Source organism: Sphaeramia orbicularis, chromosome 22 (genome assembly GCF_902148855.1).
Source record: "Sphaeramia orbicularis chromosome 22, fSphaOr1.1, whole genome shotgun sequence".
Classification (NCBI taxonomy): Eukaryota; Metazoa; Chordata; class Actinopteri; order Kurtiformes; family Apogonidae; genus Sphaeramia; species Sphaeramia orbicularis.
Window position 1 is genome coordinate 6,559,470 of NC_043978.1, and position 24,964 is coordinate 6,584,433.

The window sequence follows — 24,964 nt, forward strand, 5'->3', positions numbered from 1 at the left end:
AGTCCAGTCTTAACCCTAACCCGTGTCCAGTCTTAACCCTAACCCAGGTCCAGTCCTAACTCTAACCCAGATCCTTTAAACGTTGAACCCATCCATAAACAGGAACATTGACTCCACACGGTTCTCATCACTGGATTTGGATCCAAAGGTCTTAGAACCGGGCCAATGCTGATGAGACACATGTAGGGTTTTGATCAACGCTGAGTCGCCTGATGCTCAGGAACTATGACTGATGAGAACAGTCTAAAACAGAACCGATGAAGTGGTCAGGACCAATTGACCCTAGTGTAGCAGTAGAACCTGAAGAACCAACCATTAGAGCTGCTCATGTCCCTGGGATTCAGTTAAACCAGTCCAGTTAAACAAGGCTCAGTTAAACCAGGTCCAGTTAACCAGGTTCAGTTAAATCAGGCTCAGTTAAACCAGGTCCAGATAACCAGGCCTAGTTAATCCCAGGTCCAGTTTAAACAAGGCTCAGTTAGAGCAGGTCCAGTTAAACCAGGTCCAGATAAACCAGACCCAGTTAACCAGGTTCAGTTAAACGAGGCTCAGTTAAACCAGGTTCAGTTAAACGAGGCTCAGTTAAACTAGGTCCAGATGAACCAGGCCCAGTTAATCCAGGTCAGTTAAACAAGGCTCAGTTAGAGCAGGTCCAGTTAAACCAGGTCCAGATAAACCAGACCCAGTTAAACCAGGTTCAGTTAAACGAGGCTCAGTTAAACCAGGTTCAGTTAAACGAGGCTCAGTTAAACTAGGTCCAGATGAACCAGGCCCAGTTAAACCAAGTCCAGATAAACCAGGCCCAAGTAAACCAGGTTCAGATAAACCAGCCCAGTTAAACCAGGTCCAGATAAACCAATCCTAGTTAAACCAGGTCCAGTTACACCAGGCTCAGTTTACATAGGTCCAGTTAACCAGGTCAATTCAAATACAGTGCGGTGGGTTTGTTAACATTGTGTGGGACATCCTACCTGTGGACACTAGCCACCGCCCTTCCCTGTCCATGGGCTTCTGATTGGATGCTTTTACAGATGTCAGGGTTGATGGATAGCTCTGTTTTTGTTCTTAAAGTTCAGCTGAGTTTTACGTCATTTTCATCTTGTTTTGTTACCATCATTTCCCATTTCCCCGTTTCTCTTCTTCGTTGGTTCTTTGATAAATTGACGAGGCATCAGTCGTTCATAAAAGTCCATTTATTTTTACATCAGAAATATAAACAACAAACAAACAGTGGGCGAGTGAGAGGCAGCGAGGGAGTCGTCCGTCATGAATACGAAGAGTCTGTGAATAAATACTGAGCAGAGGAACGTCTGCGCAGACACCACAGAAGAAGAACCAACGATGGCTACAGCTGGAGGAGACTGGAGCTCCAGGCGGTCCGGACCGGATCAGACGGTCCTGATGCTGAGCTACGCTAACCATATGTCCATGCTAATCAGACTAAATCACCAACTGCTCTTTGAAGGCTCCAGAACCTTCAGAACCACCAAAACCACCTGACCGGGTCAACTAAAGGTTCTGATGGGTCAGTCTGATACTGTCAAAACTCAAACCCTGTGATCAATAAAAACCAAATCAATTGATCTGCTCGTTCCGATACCAAACGCCTGCTTCCATCGGTTTAAACCCGATGTCCTGCGTTAATTTGATCAACTGCATGTTGCTTCTGCGTTACTTGTTGCGCCTGCGTGTTACGAGTTACATCTACGTGTTACGTCTGTGTGTTGTGTGTGATCCCTGAGTGGAGACCAACGGCCTGATGGGAGTCGTAGTCGTCAGTTCAAAGCTGAACCAAGGCTTAGACTGTTTCTACTGGTTCTATTGGTTCTACTGGTTCTATCGTCAGTGGAATGTCACCAACAGACTCCAGCTTTGAAAGGTCAAAGGTCAGAGGAGCAGGGCCAGGTCAAAACATTTAATTTAAAGGTCTGTAATGTCCACAGGTCAAAGGTCGTCCACTTTTCACTCCTCTGCCCTGGGAACCAATCACAGCACACAGATCTCAGTGTCTGGAGCGTTGGGGGGCGGGGTTCAGCGCTGCGTTCCAGTAGGCCGAGCCTGCTGAGCTCCGAGTGGAAGAAGAGTTGGAGGCGGAGCCCGGCCTTGGCCTCGTTAGTGTGACGAGGATTGTACTGAAGACAGTTAGAGAACATGAGCTCCACATCTGCAATGAAGTCACCTGTCAGAACCAGAACCACAATGTCAGAAACAGAATCAGAACCACCAGGACATCAGAAACACAACATCAGAACCACAACAGTCAGAATATCTAGACCATCAGAATCAGGACCATCAGAACCAGAGCAGTGAGCAGCTGTTGGGCCAAAGGAACATGGGCTCTGATCCAGAAGAAGGTGAACGAGTTCATTAAGAGTTAACGGAACTGAGACCGAGCTCAGACCTGCTGGTCCTGAACCAGAACCAACTCAGGTCTGGTCCACAAGAGTCTACGCGGTCCTGGTGGTCCAGGTCGGAACCCCCAGTCTGGTCCACAGGAGTCTACGCGGTCCTGGTGGTCCACAGGAGTCTACGTGGTCCTGATGGTCCAGGTTCAAACCCCCAGCTCAGCAGGGGTGTGTCCTCACTAGCCAGTGGGGGTGTGTCCTCACCTGCTGTCTGGTATTCACAGTTGTTGACCCGTTCCCTGATGGTGCTCAGAGCGATTGGCTGTTTGATGATGTCATAGTAGTCTGGAACCTGTGGACAGACGGACGGACAGGAGTCAGAGACATGTGGACAGACAGACAGACAGATATGTGGACAGACAGATGTGTGGACAGACGTGTGTGGTCCTGGTACCTGGGTTCTGGACACCAGCTTCATGAAGGGCCAGCTGTCGTCATGTCGGACCAGCTCCACCGTCAGCTGTTCACAGGCCGACAGCTCGTGGACGCCGTGGTTCCTCCCAGAGGACCGTCTGCTGGACGAGGACAGGACGGGCAGCACCGGTCTGGGGGAGGGTCTGGGGGGTGGAGCCAAGTCTGTAGGAGGACAGAGAACAAGGTCCGTGTCAGGTGTCGGAGAACCAGGATCAATAATAAGAGACCAAGTTTGGAACGGCTGATCAGACTGTAGAACCAACTGGAGCAGAACCGACTGGAGTAGAACCGACCGGAGGAGAACTGACTGGAGTAGAACTGGAGTAGAACCGACCGGAGTAGAACTGACTGGAGCAGAACCGACCGGAGTAAACTGACCGGAGTAGAACCGACTGGCGTAGAACTGACTGGAGCAGAACCGACCAGAGTAAAACCGACTGACCGGAGTAGAACTGGCTGGAGTACAACCGACTGGACTAGAACTGACAGGAGTAGAACCAACTGACCAGAGTAGAAACGACTGAACTAGAACCGACCGGAGTAGAACTGATTGAAGTCGAACTGACCAGAGTAGAACTACCACTACACAGGAGGGTCTGTTCTATTCTATCTGGTTCTATTCTGTCCTATTAATGTTCTGTTCCATTATTGTTGTTTATTGTTGTTTGTTGTTTACTACTGTTTATGGTTGGTTTGCTGTTTACTGTTTGTTGTCTGTTTACTGTTGTTGTTTACTCTTTACTGTTATTGTTTACCTGCGATGGGTCTTTTTTTGGACTCACTCTGGGTGGGGGTCTTGGCATTACCATTTGATGCCAGGATCTCGTGGCTCAGTCGCAAGCTGGTGCGATTTCCTGAACGGGGCGGAGCTGTGCCGGGCGCTGTGCTGGCCTTGGATGTAGGGGGCATTGTCTTCTTCCCTGAGGACCTGCGATTGGACAAATCAGAATGTCAGTGGCCCATACCTGTCCTCAGGTAAACCATCAGGACCCAGAGACACCAACCTGGAGGCTGAAGAGGATTTCCCCACTGAGCCTGAGCTGGTTTTGGGCGTGGCCTGCTGGCTCTTCCCCCTAGGGGGCGGAGCCTGGTTCTTCTTATTGCTGTGGAGACCAACAACAGGTGAGCAGCTGATCTGAGAACTGACAAACTAGTAACATGGTTCCACACTCACCTCACTACTTCCTCCTCCTGCTCCTCGTCCTCCTCCTCTGACTCCTCCTCTTCCTCAGTCTCCTCCTCCTCTTCTTCATCTTCTTCCTCCTCCTCCTCTTCATCATCCTCCCCTTCTTCCTGTTCTTCATCTTCGTCGATGGACGAGCGCTGACGGGACGGGACACGACTTGACCTCTGTTTGGGTCGACAGTCTGGACAGAACCAGTCGCCTTCTGGAACCGACTGGTACCGAAGAACAAAGGTGGGGCTTAAACAACAACCGCTACAGCAGAACCAACGTGCACTGCCCCACCCCCAACAGACCAACACCGAGACCACTGAGGGCAGGGCCTCAGGCTGTGCAGAGACCTGAGGGCGGGGCCTCAGAGTGTGCAGCTACCTTAGGGTGGAGCGTCAGACTGTGCGGCTACCTTAGGGTGGGGCCTCAGACTGTGCGTATACCTTAGGGCGGGGCCTCAGACTGTGCGTATACCTTAAGGTGGGGCCTCAGGCTGTGCGGCTACCTTAGGGCGGGGCCTCAGTGTGTGCGTATACCTTAGGGCAGGGCCTCAGAGGGTGCTGCTACCTTAGGGCGGGGCCTCAGAGTGTGTGTATACCTTAAGGCGGGGCCTCAGACAGTGGGTGTGGTGTCCACGGTCACAGCCGTCACACAGCAGCATGTTGTCGGCATCTCCTTTGCGTCTGCAGATTCGACATCGTGCGTTGAGGACGGATCGCGACCACAGGATGCTTCGTTCCAGAGTTGACAGGTGAAGGAACACCTAAACACGTGACATCATCAGAGTAAGAACAGAAGTGGTGGTGGGCGGAGGGCGAGCATGTGTGACTGCCGTCTGACCTGGGACAGGCTGGAACAGGCATGTAGAGACTCCCTCCAGCGCTCCAACACCGTCTTAGTGACACGGCCGCTGTCGCTGCCGTCTGACAAACAACAGAGCATTAAAACCGACGTCGTTTCACAGAAGGCGGAACATTAACCAATCATCTGAGAGGTCGACCATCAGAACCAATCACGACCCTAGGTTCTGACTCTCGTACCGTCGCTGGCCTGATCTTCATCTTTCTTCTTGTTTTTCTTCGTCCTCTGGTCTTTCTTGGAGTCGTCGTCACCTGTGGGGGTGGAGCCAGTGGGATTATGTTTGATGAAACCACATTCACATTGGTTGGTTCATTTGGGGGCGGAGTCTCACCAAGCGGAGCTTTGAGGAAGCGTCTCTCGATGCCTTGTTCAATGTGGGTCAGAGCCAGAGCCAGGCTTCGGACCGAGCCGCTGACGACCTGAGGCGTCCCACTGCCGCTGCACGCCACCACGTCAGCCTTCAACTCCTGAACCCTAGAGTGCCAAGAACACGGAGTACAAACCAAGAACACACATTAAACACCACAGGCTCAGAAGGAGAATGGCACTACCAGAAGGGTCTGTTGGGTCGGCTCTGAGCTCCTCCTGTTGGAGCCTTGACCAGGGTTCTGAGGAAGTTCTAGGGATCTGAGGAAGTTCTAGGGTTCTGTGGAAGTTCTAGGGTTCTGAGGAAGTCCTAGATACAAGACGGGACCACATCACCCCCATGACCTGGTCCGTTAGCGCTCACGGCTCCTGATGGGATGATGCTAATGCTAATGCTAGGTGTCTGGCAATTAGGGGTAAAATACAGAGGGTGAATTTCCTTACAGTTGACCTTTGACCTTGAATAAAACACAGGTGTACGTGCGACCATAGGATCACAGTGTCATGTGACCTTTGTCCACTTGTCGTACCTGTCTCTGGTCCTCAGGTGGGTGGAGTTCACCTCCATGGCCTCCATTCCATTCTCTCTGCTGTCACTCAGCTGGTCATAGTCTCCCGCCTCTAAGGCTGAACGCCACGTCTGTCTATCCATCACCTGCAGATAGACGGACGCAGACAGACAGACAGGTGGACACAAACAGACACAGACGGACACAGACAGATGGACAGACACAGACAGGTGGACACAGACAGATGGACAGACACAGACAGGTGGACACAGACAGACAGGTGGACAGACACAGACAGGTGGACAGACACAGGTTGACAGACACAGACAGGTGAGCTCCACAGGTGAGTCTTCCATCCAATCAGCTGTTGCTGTTGTAAACTCATAAGATGCGTTTACCCTCAGAGTTCCCAGAGTTCCCTGGTGGATGCGGTCCTCTATGTCCAGCAGGAGGTCCCTCAGTCTGACCTCCAGCACCACCTCTGCAGCACCAGTGCATTCTGGGAAGGATGGGGACGCCTCAGAGTCACCTGGGGAGACGGAGGAAATGGACACAAATCCGTGCAGCACTTCTTCAGGACTTGTTTACGATTTGTTTGTTTGTGTCCCTGTGTACCAAGGGCCTGTTTCACGAAACTAGGATTCCGTCATCCAGGATGACTAAGCCGCATTCAACGAATCCAAAACAAGGGAGTCCAGGCTTAATCGGTTTCACAAAGACCAAGCCAGGATGAACGGATATGGATTCATCACGCCAGGTGGAACTCATCCTGGATAAGTGCGCGCACCCGGCTTCCTCAATAGACTCCGACATCGATCACAGATTCACCAATTCACCATGGTAACTAGAGCAGCGGACTTTGCCCCATCGGACGCAAAATTCCGCATTTTGGCTAACGAGGAAGTAAAGGACCGAATCAAAAGAAAGACAACACCGCCACAGTTATAGAAACAACAAGAGACAGCGATAAAGGACTGCAGACCACCTTAATGAGTAAGTAGTGCACAAACACACTGACTGCTCCACTGAAACCATCACAATTACAACCCAAATAGTTAATTAACACCTCCGAAAACATAGTTGTGAAATTGTAAGTTAAACTGACTGTAGATGTGAATGAAACTGTGTAATGTAACTGCATCAGACTGAATAACTGATAAATAAATGAGCTCACTGACTTCAATGAATTTACCTTTGGGATAAATAAAGTTATCTTATCTTATCATGATTCATGACTTTATGATATTGTCAGTTAACCCATAAAGACCCAAACATCCATCACCAACCAAAACCATCTACTGATCTAACCTGTTAAACCTAATACCTGCTGATCCACTAATCTATTAATCCATGTCAATAATTGGTGTAAAATACAGTTCTTCATCTTTTCATGGTCATCAGATATGACCCCATTTGGACGTTCACAGGCTCTGTAGTGAACATGGAAACACCGTCATCTTCTCCAACATTGATTCTCCAGTCAAACCCATGGAGTTGGATCAATGACAGTGGATGGACACATTGGGTTTATGTTCAGTAATGATAGATTGGACTGAAGACACCGTTTATCAGTTTGATCTGTTTCTGATAGAAGAAACCATCAACTTTATCTGAGCTTAATGAACATTCTACTTGATCAGTGAATTAAATACAGGACAATATCTGATTTATACTTTATACAAACTACAGAAGATAATATTGTAATAAATGGAGATAAATCACTTAAGAAAGGTTAGATATAGAGAAAATTAATATGTGAACTGACACTAAAGTAGTGCGAAACCTTTATGGGTTAATGAACACTGTTCATTGCTTGTGATGTTCATTGTTTGATTTAATATTGTTCATCGTATCATTTCAGATGGTACATGCTGACTGTCTCATCAGTGTTGTGTCTCGTGTCGGGTTCTGCTTCTGGCTCAGTCCATGACTCCTGAGTCTATCAGACCTCTGGAATCCGTCAGCGCCGATCACAAGGTGAGCCACACAACCTCTGTTAACAATCACTTTTTACATCAGATCTGTGTCCAGAATGTCACTGTGTTTATGAGGTTGTGATGCTGAGGTTTTGTTTTGACAGGTGAATTGTCTGGTGTGTTTCTGGGGGACAGGGGGTCTACCTACCATCCTCTTCTCCTGACACCACACACAGACCCCCAGGAACCACAGCAGGCCTACAGTCATGCCCATGCCAGGACAAGGACCAGGATCCAAATGACCTTTGACCTCCTGAAGGCACGCTTTCACTGTCTTCACCCCCTAAGGGTCAGCCCTTTGACGTCATTTGACATCACTGTGGCCTGTACTGTCCTCCACAATGTGGCCTGAGGGAGGGAGGGAGCCCCCCCTCCCAAAAGTGGATCACACATGGACTGGGACAATCCTGCCATCTTCCCTGTTGACCACAGTGGTCGGCTGGCCAGGAACCAATATGTGTTCAGTTACTTTAGTTCACATGCATGATTTAAGTTAAATATGTCCTGCAGGGGTAGAGGAATTTGAGTTTTTTTTTTTCTTTTTTGTTATACAATTTAAATTGATTTGGCCTGTTTTGATGTTTGTGCTACATACTGTGTTTACTGTGTGTACTAGGGCTGCTCGATTATAGAAAAAGAAAATAATCGCCATTATTTTAGCAATAATTGAAATCACGATTATTAAAACCGATTATTTGTTAACCTTAAAGTTGTTTATTTTTTTTCTTGCAAAGCATGTAAAATATACTCTTTAAACATAAATAAAGCTTTTAACCACTAAAACAAAGTATGTTCACTTTTGTATGAAACAAAAAATCTTTGAATGCAATAAGTGTACTGTAAATTCAAGTATGTTTCCTTTTGAAAATAATAGTGCACTGTAATTAAACTGCTATAGACTTGCCATAGAACTGTAGCAATAAAAAAAAAAAAAAACTCACGTAAAGTGCAAATTATAAATTCAAGTATGTTCAATGTAGTATGAAACAGTAAATTCAGTGGCGTGCTGTGAGGTTTCAGTTCAGCCTTCTGTTTACATCAGCCATCTACTGTAGAATACGTACGTTAGGGTTATACGGGTAGGGTAGGTTAATACGGGAGTTACAGCATAAAGAGATTCGGAGACTGAAGATTGCATTGCGGACGAAGTTTTTATGTGTTTTAGTTTTTCATAAGATTATGATAAAGGTGGCGGTGGTTAAACTTCAGATGGTTACAAAGGTTTGTTGTGTTACCGGTCGGTGCGGACACAACTACGAAACACTTTTTGCACGTGATGTGTTTTTGCTCTTCGTCTTCTTCATCAAACCCAAAGTGATTCCATACAATTGAATTTGACTTGCCTTTTTTGTTTACCAAGCACTTCTGCTGTGATTCTCCTGCCATTTTTCCAGACCGCTAGGTCCAACTGTCCTCTTGGGGTGGACATGCCGGCTAGCTGGCAGCAGTAGCTTAGAGGGGGGCGGGGCAGAGCAGCTCATGGTAGCTTACGTGCGCGTCAATTAAAACAACTCAAAATTAATAATCGTTTTTTCTCGATTACATAATTTTTGTAATCGTTGCGTGTAATAATCGAAATCGTAACTGAATTTCGATTAATTGCACAGCCCTAGTGTGTACTGGGGAGGCTACTGCATTCATTCATTTGTTACGTATGGATTTGTCCTGCATTTCTTTCAGTGTGCAGACGTGTATTTCTTCCAGTGTACAGACATGTGGGCTGTATTCTACCTTTGAATGTGTATTTATTCTTCTGTTCTATCATATGTGTTGGTTTCTGTTCTTTCTATCTTGTACAGTCACTGTGTGACTTCAGTTTTAAAGGAGCTGATGGTTTTACATCCTTTGATTATCCTTGTTCAATAAGGAACATCATGTACTGTTTGTGTATTTATATGACATATATAGTCTATGGGAAACTGTCAGTTATCTCAGTACAATAACACAGAGACTGAAAGGGTAAATGTAATCAAATTCCTTGGAAAAACTTACAAAAGAAGTGAAGTTGTTTTATGTTGTAGTGCATGGAGGTGTGGGGGGATACTGACAGAACTAATACAAATCCAATCAGCATTATTCAGAAAAAGGCCAATACCACTGATCAATAGTGCCTGTAGGGAACACACACATCAGTTTATGATCAAATGAAAAGCTTTAAGTTTAGGGACTTAGTCCACTTTAAAACAACACAATTTATGTTCAAAATAAAAAATCTGTTGCCTGTTCATATTCAGAGCTTGATTAAATATGGGAAAGTATTTCTAATTTCAGAGGAAGTCATGTGTTCAACAAACCCTTTGTTAGAACAATATGAACCATTTAGTCTGTGTTGCAGGAAATGTTTGGAACAAGTTCAATCCTGAGTTCAAAGACTGTACAACACTATTTATGTTTAAAACTAGGTTTAAATGTCATGAAAATATATGAGAATGTGAATGTTCATTTTTCCACTCAAACTATTGAATTGTTTAGTTTTCTGTTGTTTCTATTGTTACTAAGCTAAAGGCATTGGTATCTATTTATTTCATTTTGTTTATTGATATGAATGGGGAGCAGAATGATCTTAGGCTTCGACCTATTCCTTTAGACTCTTTAGTTTTTAAATATTGTATCTGCATAGATGTCTAATGTTTGAAATGTCTGAATAAACACAACTGAACTGATCTAATGATTGCAAAATCATCTAAAATCATCATTTATGTAAAATTATTTAAATTAATAATCACAAATGTTTAAATACTGACAGTGGGTCTAGTTACTGTGATTCCATTGTGTAGTGGGCAGTGGAATAACTACTGGTTTCCATTTGTGGTGACTGTTGACTGAGATAAGGGATGAGATTAAATAAATCCTGGAATTTAGCCTGGTCTGGAGCAGGCTAGCTCCACAGAATAAATCACCATGGTAACTTATATCAAAACATATCCTGCTTTCCCCTATCCTGCTTTTGTAAAACCAGATCATGGATAAGTTGAGCCAGGATAACCAACATATCCTGGCTTAATCCCTTATCCTAGTTTTGTGAAACAGGCCCCAGTACTTGCTTACAGTTTGTTTGTTTGTTTGTTTGTTTCCCTGTGTACCAGTACTTGTTTACAGTTTGTTTGTTTACCTGTGTACCAGTACTTGTTTACGTTTGTTTGTTTACCTGTGCAGTACCAGTACTTGATTACAGTTTGTTTGTTTACCTGTGTACCAGTACTTGTTTACGTTTGTTTGTTTACCTGTGCAGTACCAGTACTTGATTACAGTTTGTTTGTTTACCTGTGTACCAGTACTTGTTTACAGTTTGTTTGTTTACCTGTGTACCAGTACTTGTTTACAGTTTGTTTACCTGTGTACCAGTACTTGTTTACGTTTGTTTGTTTACCTGTGCAGTACCAGTACTTGATTACAGTTTGTTTGTTTACCTGTGTACCAGTACTTGTTTACAGTTTGTTTGTTTACCTGTGTACCAGTACTTGTTTACAGTTTGTTTGTTTGTTTACCTGTGCAGTACCAGTACTTGTTCTTGTCTCCGTTCTGCAGGACTTGCTGCAGTCGTTCTCGTTCCTGCACCAGCGCCTCCCTCAGGCCGCTCTCTCGATGACCTCTGGGGTTCAGAGCGTCGATCAGCTGATCCACCTCCTCCAATGAGCTGTAGAACGACCATTGGTTGGGGCGGCTGACTGGCGGGCTGCAGGTGTGAAGGGGGGCGGGTTTCAGTACAGTTAGAGGACCTGACGTGAGTTCAGGAAAAAATGGGTCTAGTACTGGTCTGACCTCTGACCCTACCTGTACCCGGCAGGCTCCACCTCCTTCTGAACCTCATCATTGTTGTGGCTGGGGTTTGGACGGGGCTGCAGCATATCCTCCGTCAGGCCGAAGCAGTCGTCCTCTACGAACAGCGCGCAGGCGGAGGGGAGGAGCCAGTATCGGCGATAGAGGCGGTCTCGGCCCAGAGGATGGAGGCAGGTGCAGGCCGCCGCCCTCTGGATCCGGTCCTGAAGCTCCCGGACCTGGACCCATAAACCACATCACACCCATCAGAATCAGGCTCGTGTCCACATGAGCGCAGATGCCGATCCACCAGCTGACCTCCGCCTGAGGTAAACCCCGCCCACCCTGAGCAGATGCTCCACCCATTACACCATAGGTTCCATTTCAAACCAACCCCAGAACTTTTACATGTGGTCTCAGTCTAAGTGGATCCGACCGGTTCTGTTCGGTTGGGTTCAGATTCAGACCTTCTCCTGCTCCTGCTCCTGCTCCTCCGCCGTCAGACCCGAGGGGGGGTTGGACGTCAGTTTGGGGTCAGAGGTCATCTGCTGCTCATCTTTAGCTGCCGGAGAAAAGACAAACTGAAGAGCGGGCAGTTCTGAAGGAGGCAGAGCTTGGATCACATGACCTGTTCATAGACACCCTCACCTTTCGTTTTCCTCTTGTTGGTCAGCGCTGAGTTTTGATCCAGGTTGCCCTCAGATACCGACCGGTTCACACTGAAACACAACAAAGGCAGCTGTGACCACCCCCCCGGCCGTCGGTGCATTTTAAGCCGGAGCTCGTCAGTGCGTTTTAAGGCTGAGCTCCTCGGTGGGTGGTTTACCTGCTGGTGTGTGGCTCTGTCTTGGCCTCCTGCTCCTTCAGCTTCTCCTCCTTCTCCTTCAGCCTCTGCTCCTGCTCCCTCAGCTTCTCCTCCTTCCGGAGCCGAACCCTGCATGGAGTCCAGGGAGGGCGGAGCTTACACTGCCGCCACCAACACACGCTGTTGTTTGTATAGTGTTTGTTTGTTTGTCTGTTTGTTTGTTTACTTACCTGTGCGCCGCCTCCTCGCGGTCGCGGCGGTGCTGTTCCGCTCGGATCTCTCTCAGCTCCTGTCTTGCTGCCTTCTGTTCGTCCACGCAGTCTTCGATCAGGTCTCGACTGGACGCCAGCGTCAACAGTTTTCCCACCAGAGCGTTGAGGATCTTCAGCTTTTCCCCTGAATATCAAACACAACTGATGACACCCCCTGAGATCTCCTCCTGGACGGACACGGCCCTAACCCCTCCCCAGGGAGGCGTCCTCACTGGATGAACCTCCTCCGCCAGCTCCTCTGGACATGGAGGAGCAGCGGCTCTACTCTGAGTCCCTCCCCCTTTCTCTAAGGCTGCCCCGCCCACCCTGCAGAGGCACATCCTGTCAGTCTGTTGTACTGACACTAGGGCTGTGTATTGACAACAGTCTGGCGATACGACACAAATCACAATACTAGGATCACCATACCATATATGACGATAAGTAAGTAAGTAAATTTTATTTATAGAGCACTTTTCACAGACAGAGTCACAAAGTGCTTTATCAGTTCAAATCAGAATCAAATTAAGTTTACAGAGACCCAACAGAATCCTTCAGGAGCAAACACTTGTGATTGGTGACAGTGGCGAAGAAAAACTTCCCTTTAACAGCAGAAACCTCGAGCAGACCCAGACTCCTGAAGGATGGCTGTCTGCCTTGACCAGTTGGGGTTAAAGAGAGAGAGAGAGAGAGAGTAAAGGAGGAGAAAAGAGAGAGCGATAGAGATATAGAGAGACTGGGGGGGTAACACATGGAGTACGTTATGATGAATACATAGAGTGTAATCAGTTTGTGGTGGCCCTGGGTCAGGTGGGAAACTAAAAAGCCTTTTTGAACAGGAGGGTTTTGAGGTGTTTCTTAAAGCTCTCTACACAGTTCATGGACTGTAGGTGTAGAGGCAGGTCATTCCATAGACGTGGTGCCACAGCTTTAAAAGACCTGTCACCGCGTGTGCTAAAACAGGTCTGTGGAACCATCAGCAGGTGCTGTCCTGAAGACCTCAAGCTACGAGTCGAGCTGTAGGGCTGGATCAGGGAAGCAATGTATGCAGGGGCCTGGCCATGTAGAGCCCGGAAAGTTAGCACCAGAATTTTGAAATGAAGACGATATAGAACAGGGAGCCAGTGGAGGGATTTAAGGATGGGAGTGATGTGGGTTCTCCTGTTTGTGCGGGTCAGGAGCCTTGCAGCAGAGTTCTGGACAAACTGTAGACGGGCCAGCTCCTTCTTGTTTAAGCATGTGAACAGGCTGTTGCAGTAGTCTAAGCCAGAAGACACAAAAGCGTGAATGATCATCTCGAGCTCATTTGTGGACACCATAGATCTGAGTTTGGAGATGTTGCGTAGTTGGAAGAAACAGTTTTTGACTAGGTGTTTGGAGTAGAATTCTAAAGACATGTCCTGGTCAAAGATGATACATCATGATACTGTTAAAAAGGACATTTTTTGTTTGTTTCTTTATTTAAATGATTATTTACTGGAAGAATTGAATTACACCAGAAATCTGCACAAATACTAAACACATTTTTATTTGATCCCAACAGGACCCAATACTATATCACAAAATGTTCCTGTGTTCAAACTGAAATTCTGTTTTACAGACATTACAGTTTAAGATCCTGTTCAAATGTTCATATTCTATTAGTTCAGAACGAACATCAGAACAGTATTTTAGTTCAATCCCAACGAAGGAACTAAAATTATTTAATAAAAGACTGTTAAATAAGAATAAATAAAATAAAACAAAACAGAAAAACAAAACTAAAATGAACCTCCACAATAATACCGAATGATATGATACAATACTTTTTAATATTGATTCAGTATTGTGAAAAGAAACATCACGATATATTGCAGAATCGATATTTTCTTACAGCCCTAATGGTGACTTGGTCCTGTGGGTCAGAACCCAGAGGTCATGACCTTCAGTGAGGGTGGGACCATAGATCCTTCTCCTTCCTTTATCCCAGTTTGGTGCCACGGCCCCTGGGATCATTCCGACCACGGACCCTCAACGTGTGGACTGGAACTAGGGCTGTAAGAAAATATCGGTTCTGCAATATATTGCGATATTTCATTTCACAATACTGTATCGATATTAAAAGTACTGTATCAGTATTTTTAGATACTTGTTGAAATGCAGATATTGTGGAGGTTCATTTTTGTTTTTTGTTTTTTCTGTTTGTTTATTTTATTTATTATTCTTTAACACTCTTATTAAATAATGGTAGTTCCTTTGTTGGGATTGAACTAAAATAATGTTCTGATGTTAGTCCTGAACTAATAGAATATGAACATTTGAACAGGATCTTAAACTGTAATGTCTGTAAAAAAGAATTTCAGTTTGAACACAGGAACATTTTGCGATACAGTGGTCCCTCATTTATCGTGGGGGTTATGTTCTAAAAATAACCCGCAATAGGCGAAATCCGCAAAGTAGTCAGCTTTATTTTTTACCATTATTATATATGTTTTAAGGCTGTAAAACCCCTCACCACACACTTTATACACTTTTCTCAGACAGGCATTAATATTTTCTCACATTTCTCTCATGTTCAGAAGTCCAACTTTTTGTGCGATGGTTAGCATCTTCTTCTGCCTTTTGGATGTGACCGCAGGTGCCTTTGTCAGTGCAGAAAATTTCGTCGACATTGTGGGTTTTGTCGGGAAGAAAACTTGCAAACATACAGCACTTCAGAGTCAAACTGCTAGCGATTGAACATTTGTGTAAATTTGGCAAGCCGAACGCATTCTGTACTGTACAGGAGACACAGCACGGAGGAGATTGATTGACAATGGTCTACAGTCCCTTAGCCAATCAGGACGCAGAACACAATTTGCAGGTTCTCCCTTAGCCAATCAGGATGCAGAACACTACGCGTTCATACTCTGTAAAAAAAAAAAAAAGCATGCAAAATTGCACTAGAAAAATCCGCGAAACAACAAGGCCATGAAAGGTGAACCACGTTATAGTGAGGGACAACTGTATAGCATGAGATCCTGTTGGGATCAAATAAAAATGTGTTTAGTATTTGTGCAGATTTCTGGTGTAATTCAATTCTTCAAGGAAATAATCATTTAAAACAGTATCATGATAAAGCGCGATATATGGTATGGCAATCCTAGTATTGTGATTTGTATTGTATCTCCAGATTCTTGCTGGTACACAGCCCTAATTGGAACATGATCATTAGAAACAGACAGAACCAACAGAGGTCCAATCAGGCCTTTGTCTGTGACTGTGGTGAGTTCAAAACCGTAAGAAAACCTGCGGTCCGAGGGTTTAAATGACCTTTAACACTGACCTGTGGTTTTTGTGTTTTCATTTCAAATACGACTGAAGAAGAATCGTTCAACGCATCAGTTCGAATTAGAGGTCAGTTAATGATCTGCAGGTTTAAACCAGTCTGAGGTCCAACAGAACCAGAACCAGAACCACAAGGATCTGTTCACACTCACTTCAGTCAAAGAATATGTGATACAGATCTGCAGGCATCTGGAGCAGCCAATCACAGTGACATGACAGTTCTCAGACACGCCCACTTTAAGAACCAGGATCTAAACTTTGAGCTGTGAGTGGCTGAAACAAACCCAGCTGATGAGCTTTAATTGGACATCCACGGAGACCCCACCCCCATCATCATCAGGTTTGTACACTGTAATTATTGTCTTAGCCCTGCCCCCACTCACCTGGCATCAGGTCGTACACTGACGCGCATGACAGCCTCTTCAACAGCGCCGGCTCGGCCAATCGCAGCTCCACGCACGGGTCGTCCGTCAGAGTGAACCCGCCCTGCTTCTGGTACCTGAACTTAGCGTTGCCGTGGTTACAGTCGGCGCCGGAGGCCAGGATGTGGAGGCGGAGAATCTCGGAGAGCGTACAGCTGTCGAGGTCCAGCTGCTTCAGACCACACCCCTGATGCAGTTGAGGCCAGGCAGCGGCCAATGAGGCGACGGCGCTCAGAGCCGACTGGTTGGGGTCCGACTCGTCATCCAGAGCCTCCGATAGGTCTGGAACGCAGAACAGGGGTTTAGAACACAGAACAGGAGTTCAGAACGCAGAACAGAGGTTTAGAACCCAGAACAGAACAGGGAATTTAGAACCCAGAAAGAACAGGGGTTTAGAACACTGAACAGGGGTTTAGAACACAGAACACAACAGGGGTTAGAACATGGAACAGAACAGGAGTTTAGAATACGGAAAAAGGGTTTAGAACCTGGAACAGGGGTTAAGAACACAGAACAGGGGTTTAGAACACGGAACAGGGGTTCAGGACGCAGAACAGAGGTTTAGAACCCAGAACAGAACAGGGATTTAGAACCCAGAAAAGAACAGGGGTTTAGAACACTGAACAGGGGTTTAGAACAAAGAACAGAACAGGGGTTTAGAATGCAGAACAGGGGTTTAGAACACAGAACAGAGGTTTAGAACACAGAACACAACAGGGGTTTAGAACACGGAACAGAACAGGAGTTTAGAATACGGAAAAAGGGTTTAGAACCTGGAACAGGGGTTAAGAACACAGAACAGGGGTTTAGAACCTGGAACAGGGGTTTAGAACACGGAACAGGGGTTAAGAACACGGAACAAGGATTTAGACACAGAACAGAGGTTTAGAATGCAGAGCAGGGGTTTAGAACCCAGAACAGGGGTTTAGAACGCAGAACGGGGTATAGAACACAGAACAGAACAGGGGTTTAGAACGCAGAACAGGGATTTAAAACACAGAACAGGACAGGGGTTTAGAACCCGAAACAGGGGTTTAGAACCCAGAACAGGGGTTTAGAACCCAGAACAGGGGTTTAGAACCGGAACAGGGGTTTTAGAACCCGGAACAGGGGTTTAGAACACAGAACAGAACAGGGGTTTAGAATGCAGAACAAAGGTTTAAAACACAGAACAAAACAGGGGTTTAGAACACAGAACAGAGGTTAAGAATACAGATAGCTACGTTTCTGTTTCCACACACCTGTGGTTCTGATTCACCTCAGTCTGAACCAGCAGAACCCAGTTCAGTTCTGATGGTTCTGCTGAGGTTCTGACGTCGACTGTGGAGTTTCCCATGTTTCAGCTTACAGTGTGTGTTTGTGTCTTTGTTTATATGTTGTCTTTGTTACTCTGTTTGTGCTTTTGTTTATGCATTTGTGTCTTTGTTTATGTGTTTGTGCTTTTGTTTATGCATTGTGTCTTTGTTTATGTGTTGGTGCTTTGTTTATATGTTTGTGTCTTTGTTTATGTGTTTGTGCTTTTGTTTATCCATTTATGTCTTTGTTTATATGTTTCTGTCTTTGTTTATGTTTGTGTCTTTGTTTATGTGTTTGTGTGTTTGTGTCTTTGTTTATGAGTTTGTGATCGTTTATATGTTTGTATATATGTTTTTGTGTTTGTTTATGCATTTGTATGTCTGTTTCTGTGTGTTTGTTTTTGTTTGTGTATGTTTGAGTGTGTTTGTTTGTGTGTCTTTTTATGTTTATGTGCCTGTTTGTGTCGGGGGGGTTTATTTGTGTCTATTTGTGTGTGTTAGTTTATATATTTGTTTTTGTGTCTGTTTATGTGTTTATTTGTTTAAGTGGGTTTTTTGTTTGTGTGGTTTTTGTATCTATGTTTGTGTTTGTTTATGTGTTTGTTTGAGTGTGTTTTATGTTTATGTGTGTTTGTTTATGTCTTTGTTTGTGTGCGTTTTTGTTTATGTGTGTTTGTTTTTTGTTTGTGTGTTTGTTTATGCATGTGTGTTTGTTTATGTGTTTGTTTGTTTTTCTGACCTTCAGCCTGGTCTGTGGCCACCTCCTCCTGCTCCTCGTCCAGAGCCTGAAAATGGCCGACAGGAAGAAGAAGAGCAGCTCACACAGTGGACCTTCAGGATCCGAACCCACCAGGGCTTCCTCTAGAACCTCTGAGGACAGGAGAACATGTGTTAGAACCCACAGAACCACCACATGAACCCACAGAACCACCACATGTTCACATTCCTTCCTGAACAGAACCAGGAGTAGCTGAAACATTAAACCCTGTAGAACCTGCTGTGAATTCACTGAGGTTCTGCCAGTACTAGAACCTCAGTAAACGCTGTCACTGCCTCCTATTCACTGTTCAGGTCGGACCAGAACCAGAACCTCCTGAAATCATGTGAAACCCGGTTCTAACCCAGAGAGACTCCGTCAGGGAACTCGTCCTTCAGGCCGAACACCTCCCCAAAGGCTCGCAGGAACTCCAGAACCATCAGAGCTTCTCCAAACAGTTCTGCAGGGAGACGGGTTCTGACCGGAACCGGGTCGGGAAGATCCTTGAAGAACCGGCACAGAAACAGCTTCAGGTTCAGTCACTGTGTTACTTTGACTTCACGATGTGCATCAGATGATGTGTTCACTGACCTTCAGGTCCTCACACTCCATGTCATCTCTGGGTTTGTTCCACAGTTTCAGACGTTCTGCGTATTTCTTCTTCTCCTCCTTCAGCTTCTCTCGCTCCTGCAGAGTCAGGGGTCAGGGGTCAACAGAAACGGGCTCTCATTAATCAGGTCTTTGTCAGGTTCTTTCATCGTCTGCTAGAACACCCCCATGGGTTCTCTGTTCTAGGGCTTGTTCTCGACATCACCTGTGGTATATGAGAACTACTGTGATTGGTCATGAATCTGAAGTGGGCGTGGTCAAACAGGTTAAAGGTTAACCTGCTACGCCTAGATCTACATTTACAGCTCTATACCGGGTTTATGTTACAGGTCTATACTGACTATGTTTACAGCTCTACACTGGCTCTATGTTGACATCCTCACTGTCCGCTGTCAGTGGAGATCAGGTGTTTTCAGTCGAGTCCTGTAGTTCAACCAATCAGAAACAGAGTAGGGCGGGCCCTGGCGTGGCCATAGTAGGACTCATAATACACAGCATTAGCATTAGCATTCATCAGTGAGCTGACATTGAAGGCCTCAGCACCATTGTCATGGAGACATAACCAGATACACCTGGGTTTATGCGGAGGGGGCCTGTCCGAGTCAAAGATGGAGGAACCTCAGAGGACGTCCCGGTCTCCGTCACAGTCCTGGTCTCCGTCCTCACCTTTTCCTTCTCCAGTTTGCGTCGCTCCTTCTCCTCCCTCCTCCTCTGCTTCTCCTCCTCAAACCTCCTCCTCTGCTCCTCCTTCAGCCTCTCCTTGTCCTCCTTCTCCCTCCTCTTGGCCTCCTGCGCCTCCTCCTTCTCCTTCTTCGTGCGCGCTCTGTCCGCCGCCGCCGCCGCCATGTCTTCGCGCTGCTGCAGCAGCTTCAGCTTCTCCTCGGCCGCTTTCAACAATGACAGGTTGGCCTGCGGTGAAAGACACACCTGAGTAGGACCGCCCACACCCGCGGTCGTCCAATCACAGCACCGTAATCTCACCTGTCCAGCCGAGCCCCGCCCCCCAGCCTTGGAGGGGGGCCTGAAGGGGAACAGCGGGGGCTCGTCAGGGAAGAACTGGGAGAATGTCTGCTCAGAGAGGCGGTACTCTGCCACCGTGGATGCCTGAAACACACACACACGTTATACACACACAGCTCTGATGGAGCACAAGGGCCCAGGGGGATTGTGGGTACTGAAGTCCTCACCTTGACTATGACGGCTCCATTGTGAGGTTCACAGTGTTGTTTAAAAAGCAGCTTCAGCCGCTCTCTGGACACAACGTTCTTCCTACGACTGAAGCACCACAACACAACAACATTAGACCGCAGCAGACAGTGAACGCCTCACCTGAGCCAACTGGCCGACAGTGAACACCTCACCTGAGCCCACAGTGAACGCCTCACCTGAGCCAACTGTCTGACAGTGAACGCCTCACCTGATCCGACCAGCTGACAGTGAACAACTCACCTGATCCGACTCACCAACAGTGAACGCCTCACCTGATCTGATTGGCTCTGACAGTGAAGGCTTCGCTGTGCTGGTCCTTCATCATCTTCACCGTGTATTTAAACACAGACGGGTTCAGAGGTTTCTGCTTTTTACTGAAAACACAAGCATTTATGTTTACATCACATGGCTGCATTCAGGGACTGTGGTTGCTTCTGACATTAATGACCTCTATCATATCTGTCACATGACATATGTCTCTGACCTTTGACCTCCGGACCCATTGACTTGTCCTGTAGGACTCTGGAAGACATCGCTGTCGTCGTCGCTGTCACTGATGACAATTGCGTCTCCGTCTGTTACTTTGGCGACACCTTTGAGGACCGGTGCTCCGTTAGCCGTGGAGTGAGGAGAGTGGACCTGGAGCACCTGGCAAACATGTCTGACACCACACACACACACACACACGGGGGAGACGTTTGTTCCATTTGCGTCGACATCACTGAGGCATAAACACACACACAGACACACAAACTGGGTTAGGCTCCGCCCCCCCACCTAGCTCCATTGCGTCCGCTGACGTCCACCATCTCCCCAGGGAAGAAGCGGTCTTTGATGAAGGCGTAGACATCCTCACAGAGCTCCGTCAACCTGCAGCGGCGACTCAGAGATGCCAGGTGAAGAAGAGGCGGGACCAGACACGGCGGGAAACTGCGGAGACTCTGCCGTGCTCGGCGCTCGCTGTCCACGGCCTCCAGGTAAGTGAGACCAGCCCGTCCAGTCAGGGAGCAGCTCCACACCAGACTGTTACAGAGGATGGTCCGCTCGAAGAACTCACTGAGGACAGAGGATGGACGCCAGCATCACCATGACGACCACAGGCAAGACCCATGCCCAACATCACCAATGATGACCACAGGCCACACCCACACCCAGCATCACCATGACAACCACAGGCCAGACCCACGCCCAGCATCACCAGCAGGGCTTTAAGAAAATATCAATACTGTATCAATATTTTAAAGTATTCATTCACATGTAGATATTCTTTTTTATTTATCATGCTCTTTTATTGCTTATTCACATGGGTATTTTGCTCTGTTGTTTGTATAGTACAACAGTAGTATTGTGATACTGCAGGTCCTACATATAGTTTTTTTGAAACTGATAAGTTATTTCAATCATCCTAATAGCACTTTTTACTGTCTGAAAAAGGCAATTGTAATTTTTTTTATTGGGAATGCACAAAAATAATGTTCTGATGTTGGATGACTCAGGGACTGAACACTATGTATTCTTTTCACAACAGAATACGAACATTTAAGCAGAATCTGGAACTGTAATGTCTGTAAAACATTTATTTATTTGTGTGATTTTTGTACTGGTAAAGCTGCATGTTAAAACTTTATTTATCCAAATACATAAGTTTTTTCCAGGAAATAATCTTTTAAAAAAAGAAACAGCAAAATATATCGCCTTTTTAACAGCATCGTGATATATTGCAATATATCGTATCATGATTTGTATTGTATCACCAAATTCTTGCCAATACACAGCCCTAATCACCTGTGTTTCTCCTACAGTTGTATAAGGGGGGGCTTCAACGGCACCTCCCCAAAAAACCACAGATCATCCCAGCCTCGGCCGGCAGCTCCCAGCTGGGTCCCGCCCCTATGCCCTAGCTGCGGGTGGGTGTGTCTCCTGTCCCTGAAGTGTGCACATACAGTGGTCTGACAGTCCACCACTGACCTGCCCTTCAGACTACACTGAGAAAAATGCAGACTTCACACTTTTGCGTTTTGGGTTCAGATGGTTAAGGCTCCGACAGAGTCGGCATTCTTGACTCTGAGAACGTCCACACGTATTGGATGCGAACCCAAAGTGGAGCATGTGCACAGTACAGCCGACTCTGTGGGGTCAGTCCAGGCACCACCAGATGACCGGTTTAGATCCAGTCTGACTGACAGAGGCCAAATACTGGCCCTGGGTGGACCAGACTGACCCGGGTCAGGAGGAAGAGTTAGAAAAGACAGACATTAGACACAAACAGAGAGAGAGAGAAAGAGAGAGAGAACAGACAGATGAAGGGGTAAAACAGGAAGGTAATCTGCTGATACATGATAAGAATAATAAATGAATGTTATAAAACAGAGAAAAGAAGAGAAAAGTTTGAAAAAATAAAGAATTATACCGACTGAAAAGCACCTTATTATTAATATTATTAATATTATTATAATAGAATGAACCAAATGAACAATGTTCTGATCTGACACAGTAAAGAATCTAAACCCACAAATAATCCACTTAATTTCAAAAGTCTGATGTTTATCCACCATAATGAGCAGTGACTGTGTGTATCAGTTAATATCGACTGATAATCAATAAGTGTCTTCTGATCATTAACCTCAGGTTAAACTTACTTGGTTTATGCTTAACTAGTCTGACTTAATCTAAACCTACTGTTGGTTCGACGTCACCTTTAGGGTGAGCCCGGTCACGTGCCCCTACCTGAGGCTCTCAGCCAATCAGCTGTCAGTTAGCAGGCCTGTGGCTAATGGCGGGGCTAACCGGGCTAACACTGCTAACCCGCTTAGTTAGCCCGGTTAGCCGCTAACAGACACCTGTTCCGGACCGCGGGGCACCGGGCAGACGGGGCCCGGGGATTCGAGGTGTCCGGGTCCCGGTCCGGTTCTGCCCGCCCCCCGTGTCCGGAGCTCCGGGTCACCGTCACTTTTACACCCGGGAAACTAGTTTGTCTGGAGCCGAACTTTGGAAAGTGTCGGTAAAGTTACCTCGAGCGGCTGTAACGGTTCTATAACGGCTCCCGGTCCGGGCCGCCGGTACTCACTCGTAGGTTCGGAAGATCTCGTGGGTGATCTTGCAGAGGAAGACTTCCTCGTCCGGCCGCAGGTCCGCCGGGGGTCCCTGCCGGACGAAGGCTTTTCTGTGGAGCAGCGGCATCTGCGACTGACGGCGGAAAAAAGGAGGGAAACCGGGACCAGAACCCAGACCACCGGACTGTCGGTCCGGGCAGCAGACCCCGTGGTTCGGAGCCGGTTCCGGACCGGGCTGTGGCAGCGGGACTCGGCGGGTGTTTGCGGCGGGAGACGCGGGTCTTTGTTAGAGATAATCTGCCCACATGGAGCCGAGTCCGCCGACCCACAACTACCAAAGTACCGACAGAACACACCGTCCGCGACCGGAACCAGACCCAAAGGGACCAACAACAATCCCTCTGCTCGGCTTCACTCAGCGGGCTCTGCTCGGACCGGCGGATCAACGGACGAACCGGACTCAAGTCCTGGGATCGAAGCGGATTTACGGTGGCTTGTTGACCAAGTTTTCAGTCAGTTCACGAACCCGCGGCCGCCTCGGAAAATCCAGGACTATGATGGAAAGGGAGACCGCACACTTGAAAACATCCCGAACCCGGAGTCAGACCCGGAACCTGGGTTTAAGGCTGTGAAAGGTCAACAGTAAAGAACTGATTTACTTACAACTCACAACATTCAACTGAAAGAATCAAATCAATAATACATTTACAACAACAACCACATACAGAGTTTATTCAGTTCAAGTGAATAAAATCAATTGGAAAGAATTTTAACTTGAGGAAAAAACTACAGAATAAACTTATAGTCATATTTTTGGGTTTTTTTGTAATTAAGAGTCTGTTTTAGACCAGCTCTACATGTAAAGTGTCATGAGATAAGTTTTGTTATGATTGTTTGTTTTTTTTTATCTTCTTGTTTATTCATGTTTGGAATAAATGTAATTCGGCTCATTAGTTTTACATAATCACATATTTTATTTCTGTTTCTGATTTATCTGTAGATTCTTTTTTTCTACTTTTTTGCTACTGTGATTTGACAAGTATCAAGTTTCGAAGTGTTTTTAAAACTTTTTCTTGGGTTTTATTAAAACGTAAAGTTCTAATATCAACCGACTTTACAACTCATTTTGAAATTGTTTACTGTGGGTCCCTGAACGCATCTCACAATGTGAGTAAAAAGGCGGGGCTTGATTGACCTTCTCTTCCCCAATTGGCTGGCTGTCCTCCTGTCCTCACTCTCGGCCAATGGTCGTCTTGGAAACGTCTTCCTCGTGATACGTTAATGAAAGGGGACGGTGACGTCACAGGCTTAAGGCAGGAAGCTGTGACGCAGAGCACGAGCGGCACGCGATGATGAAAGGACAGGAATTTACCAAGAAAACAGAATTTAGTTTATGTATGGAATGAGTTCACATCACGTGGCAAAGAAAAACAAAATTTTGGAAACACGTGAAGAAAATAATAAAAATGTGAATAAATAAAATAAATAAAATATGTCCACCTTTAACGTCCACCTTTCACCCCTAAAGACCCAAACGTCCACCTTGAACCCTGAAAGACCCAAATGTCCTCCTTTAACCCTTACAGACCAAACGTCCTCCTTTAACCCTTAAAGACCCAAACGTCCACCTTTAACCCTTAAAGACCCAAACGTCCTCCTTTAACCCATAAAGACCCAAACGTCCTCCTTTAACCCTTACAGAACCAAATGTTCACCTTTAACCCTTAAAGACCCAAACGTCCACCTTTAACCCTTAAAGACCCAAACGTCCTCCTTTAACCCTTAAAGACCCA

General features: G+C 46.3%; 1 protein-coding gene across 1 annotated transcript; it reads right to left on the reverse strand.

Moving 5' to 3' along the window:
* Positions 1-1,174: 1,174 nt before the first annotated feature.
* On the reverse strand, positions 1,175-23,756 carry baz1a (bromodomain adjacent to zinc finger domain, 1A). Its single transcript, XM_030126747.1, is given in 30 exon segments — positions 1,175-2,179; positions 2,610-2,697; positions 2,800-2,981; positions 3,575-3,747; positions 3,824-3,922; positions 3,994-4,217; positions 4,592-4,756; positions 4,834-4,916; positions 5,034-5,105; positions 5,186-5,328; positions 5,751-5,875; positions 6,128-6,258; positions 11,194-11,414; positions 11,480-11,703; positions 11,932-12,026; positions 12,113-12,183; positions 12,291-12,398; positions 12,500-12,665; positions 16,210-16,530; positions 18,283-18,336; positions 18,339-18,413; positions 18,665-18,803; positions 18,892-18,987; positions 19,576-19,818; positions 19,891-20,013; positions 20,097-20,184; positions 20,391-20,492; positions 20,603-20,779; positions 20,896-21,174; positions 23,186-23,756. Coding segments are annotated over 30 exon segments (4,479 nt in total). The 5' UTR covers positions 23,299-23,756; the 3' UTR covers positions 1,175-1,880.
* Between the last annotated feature and the right edge of the window lie 1,208 nt (positions 23,757-24,964).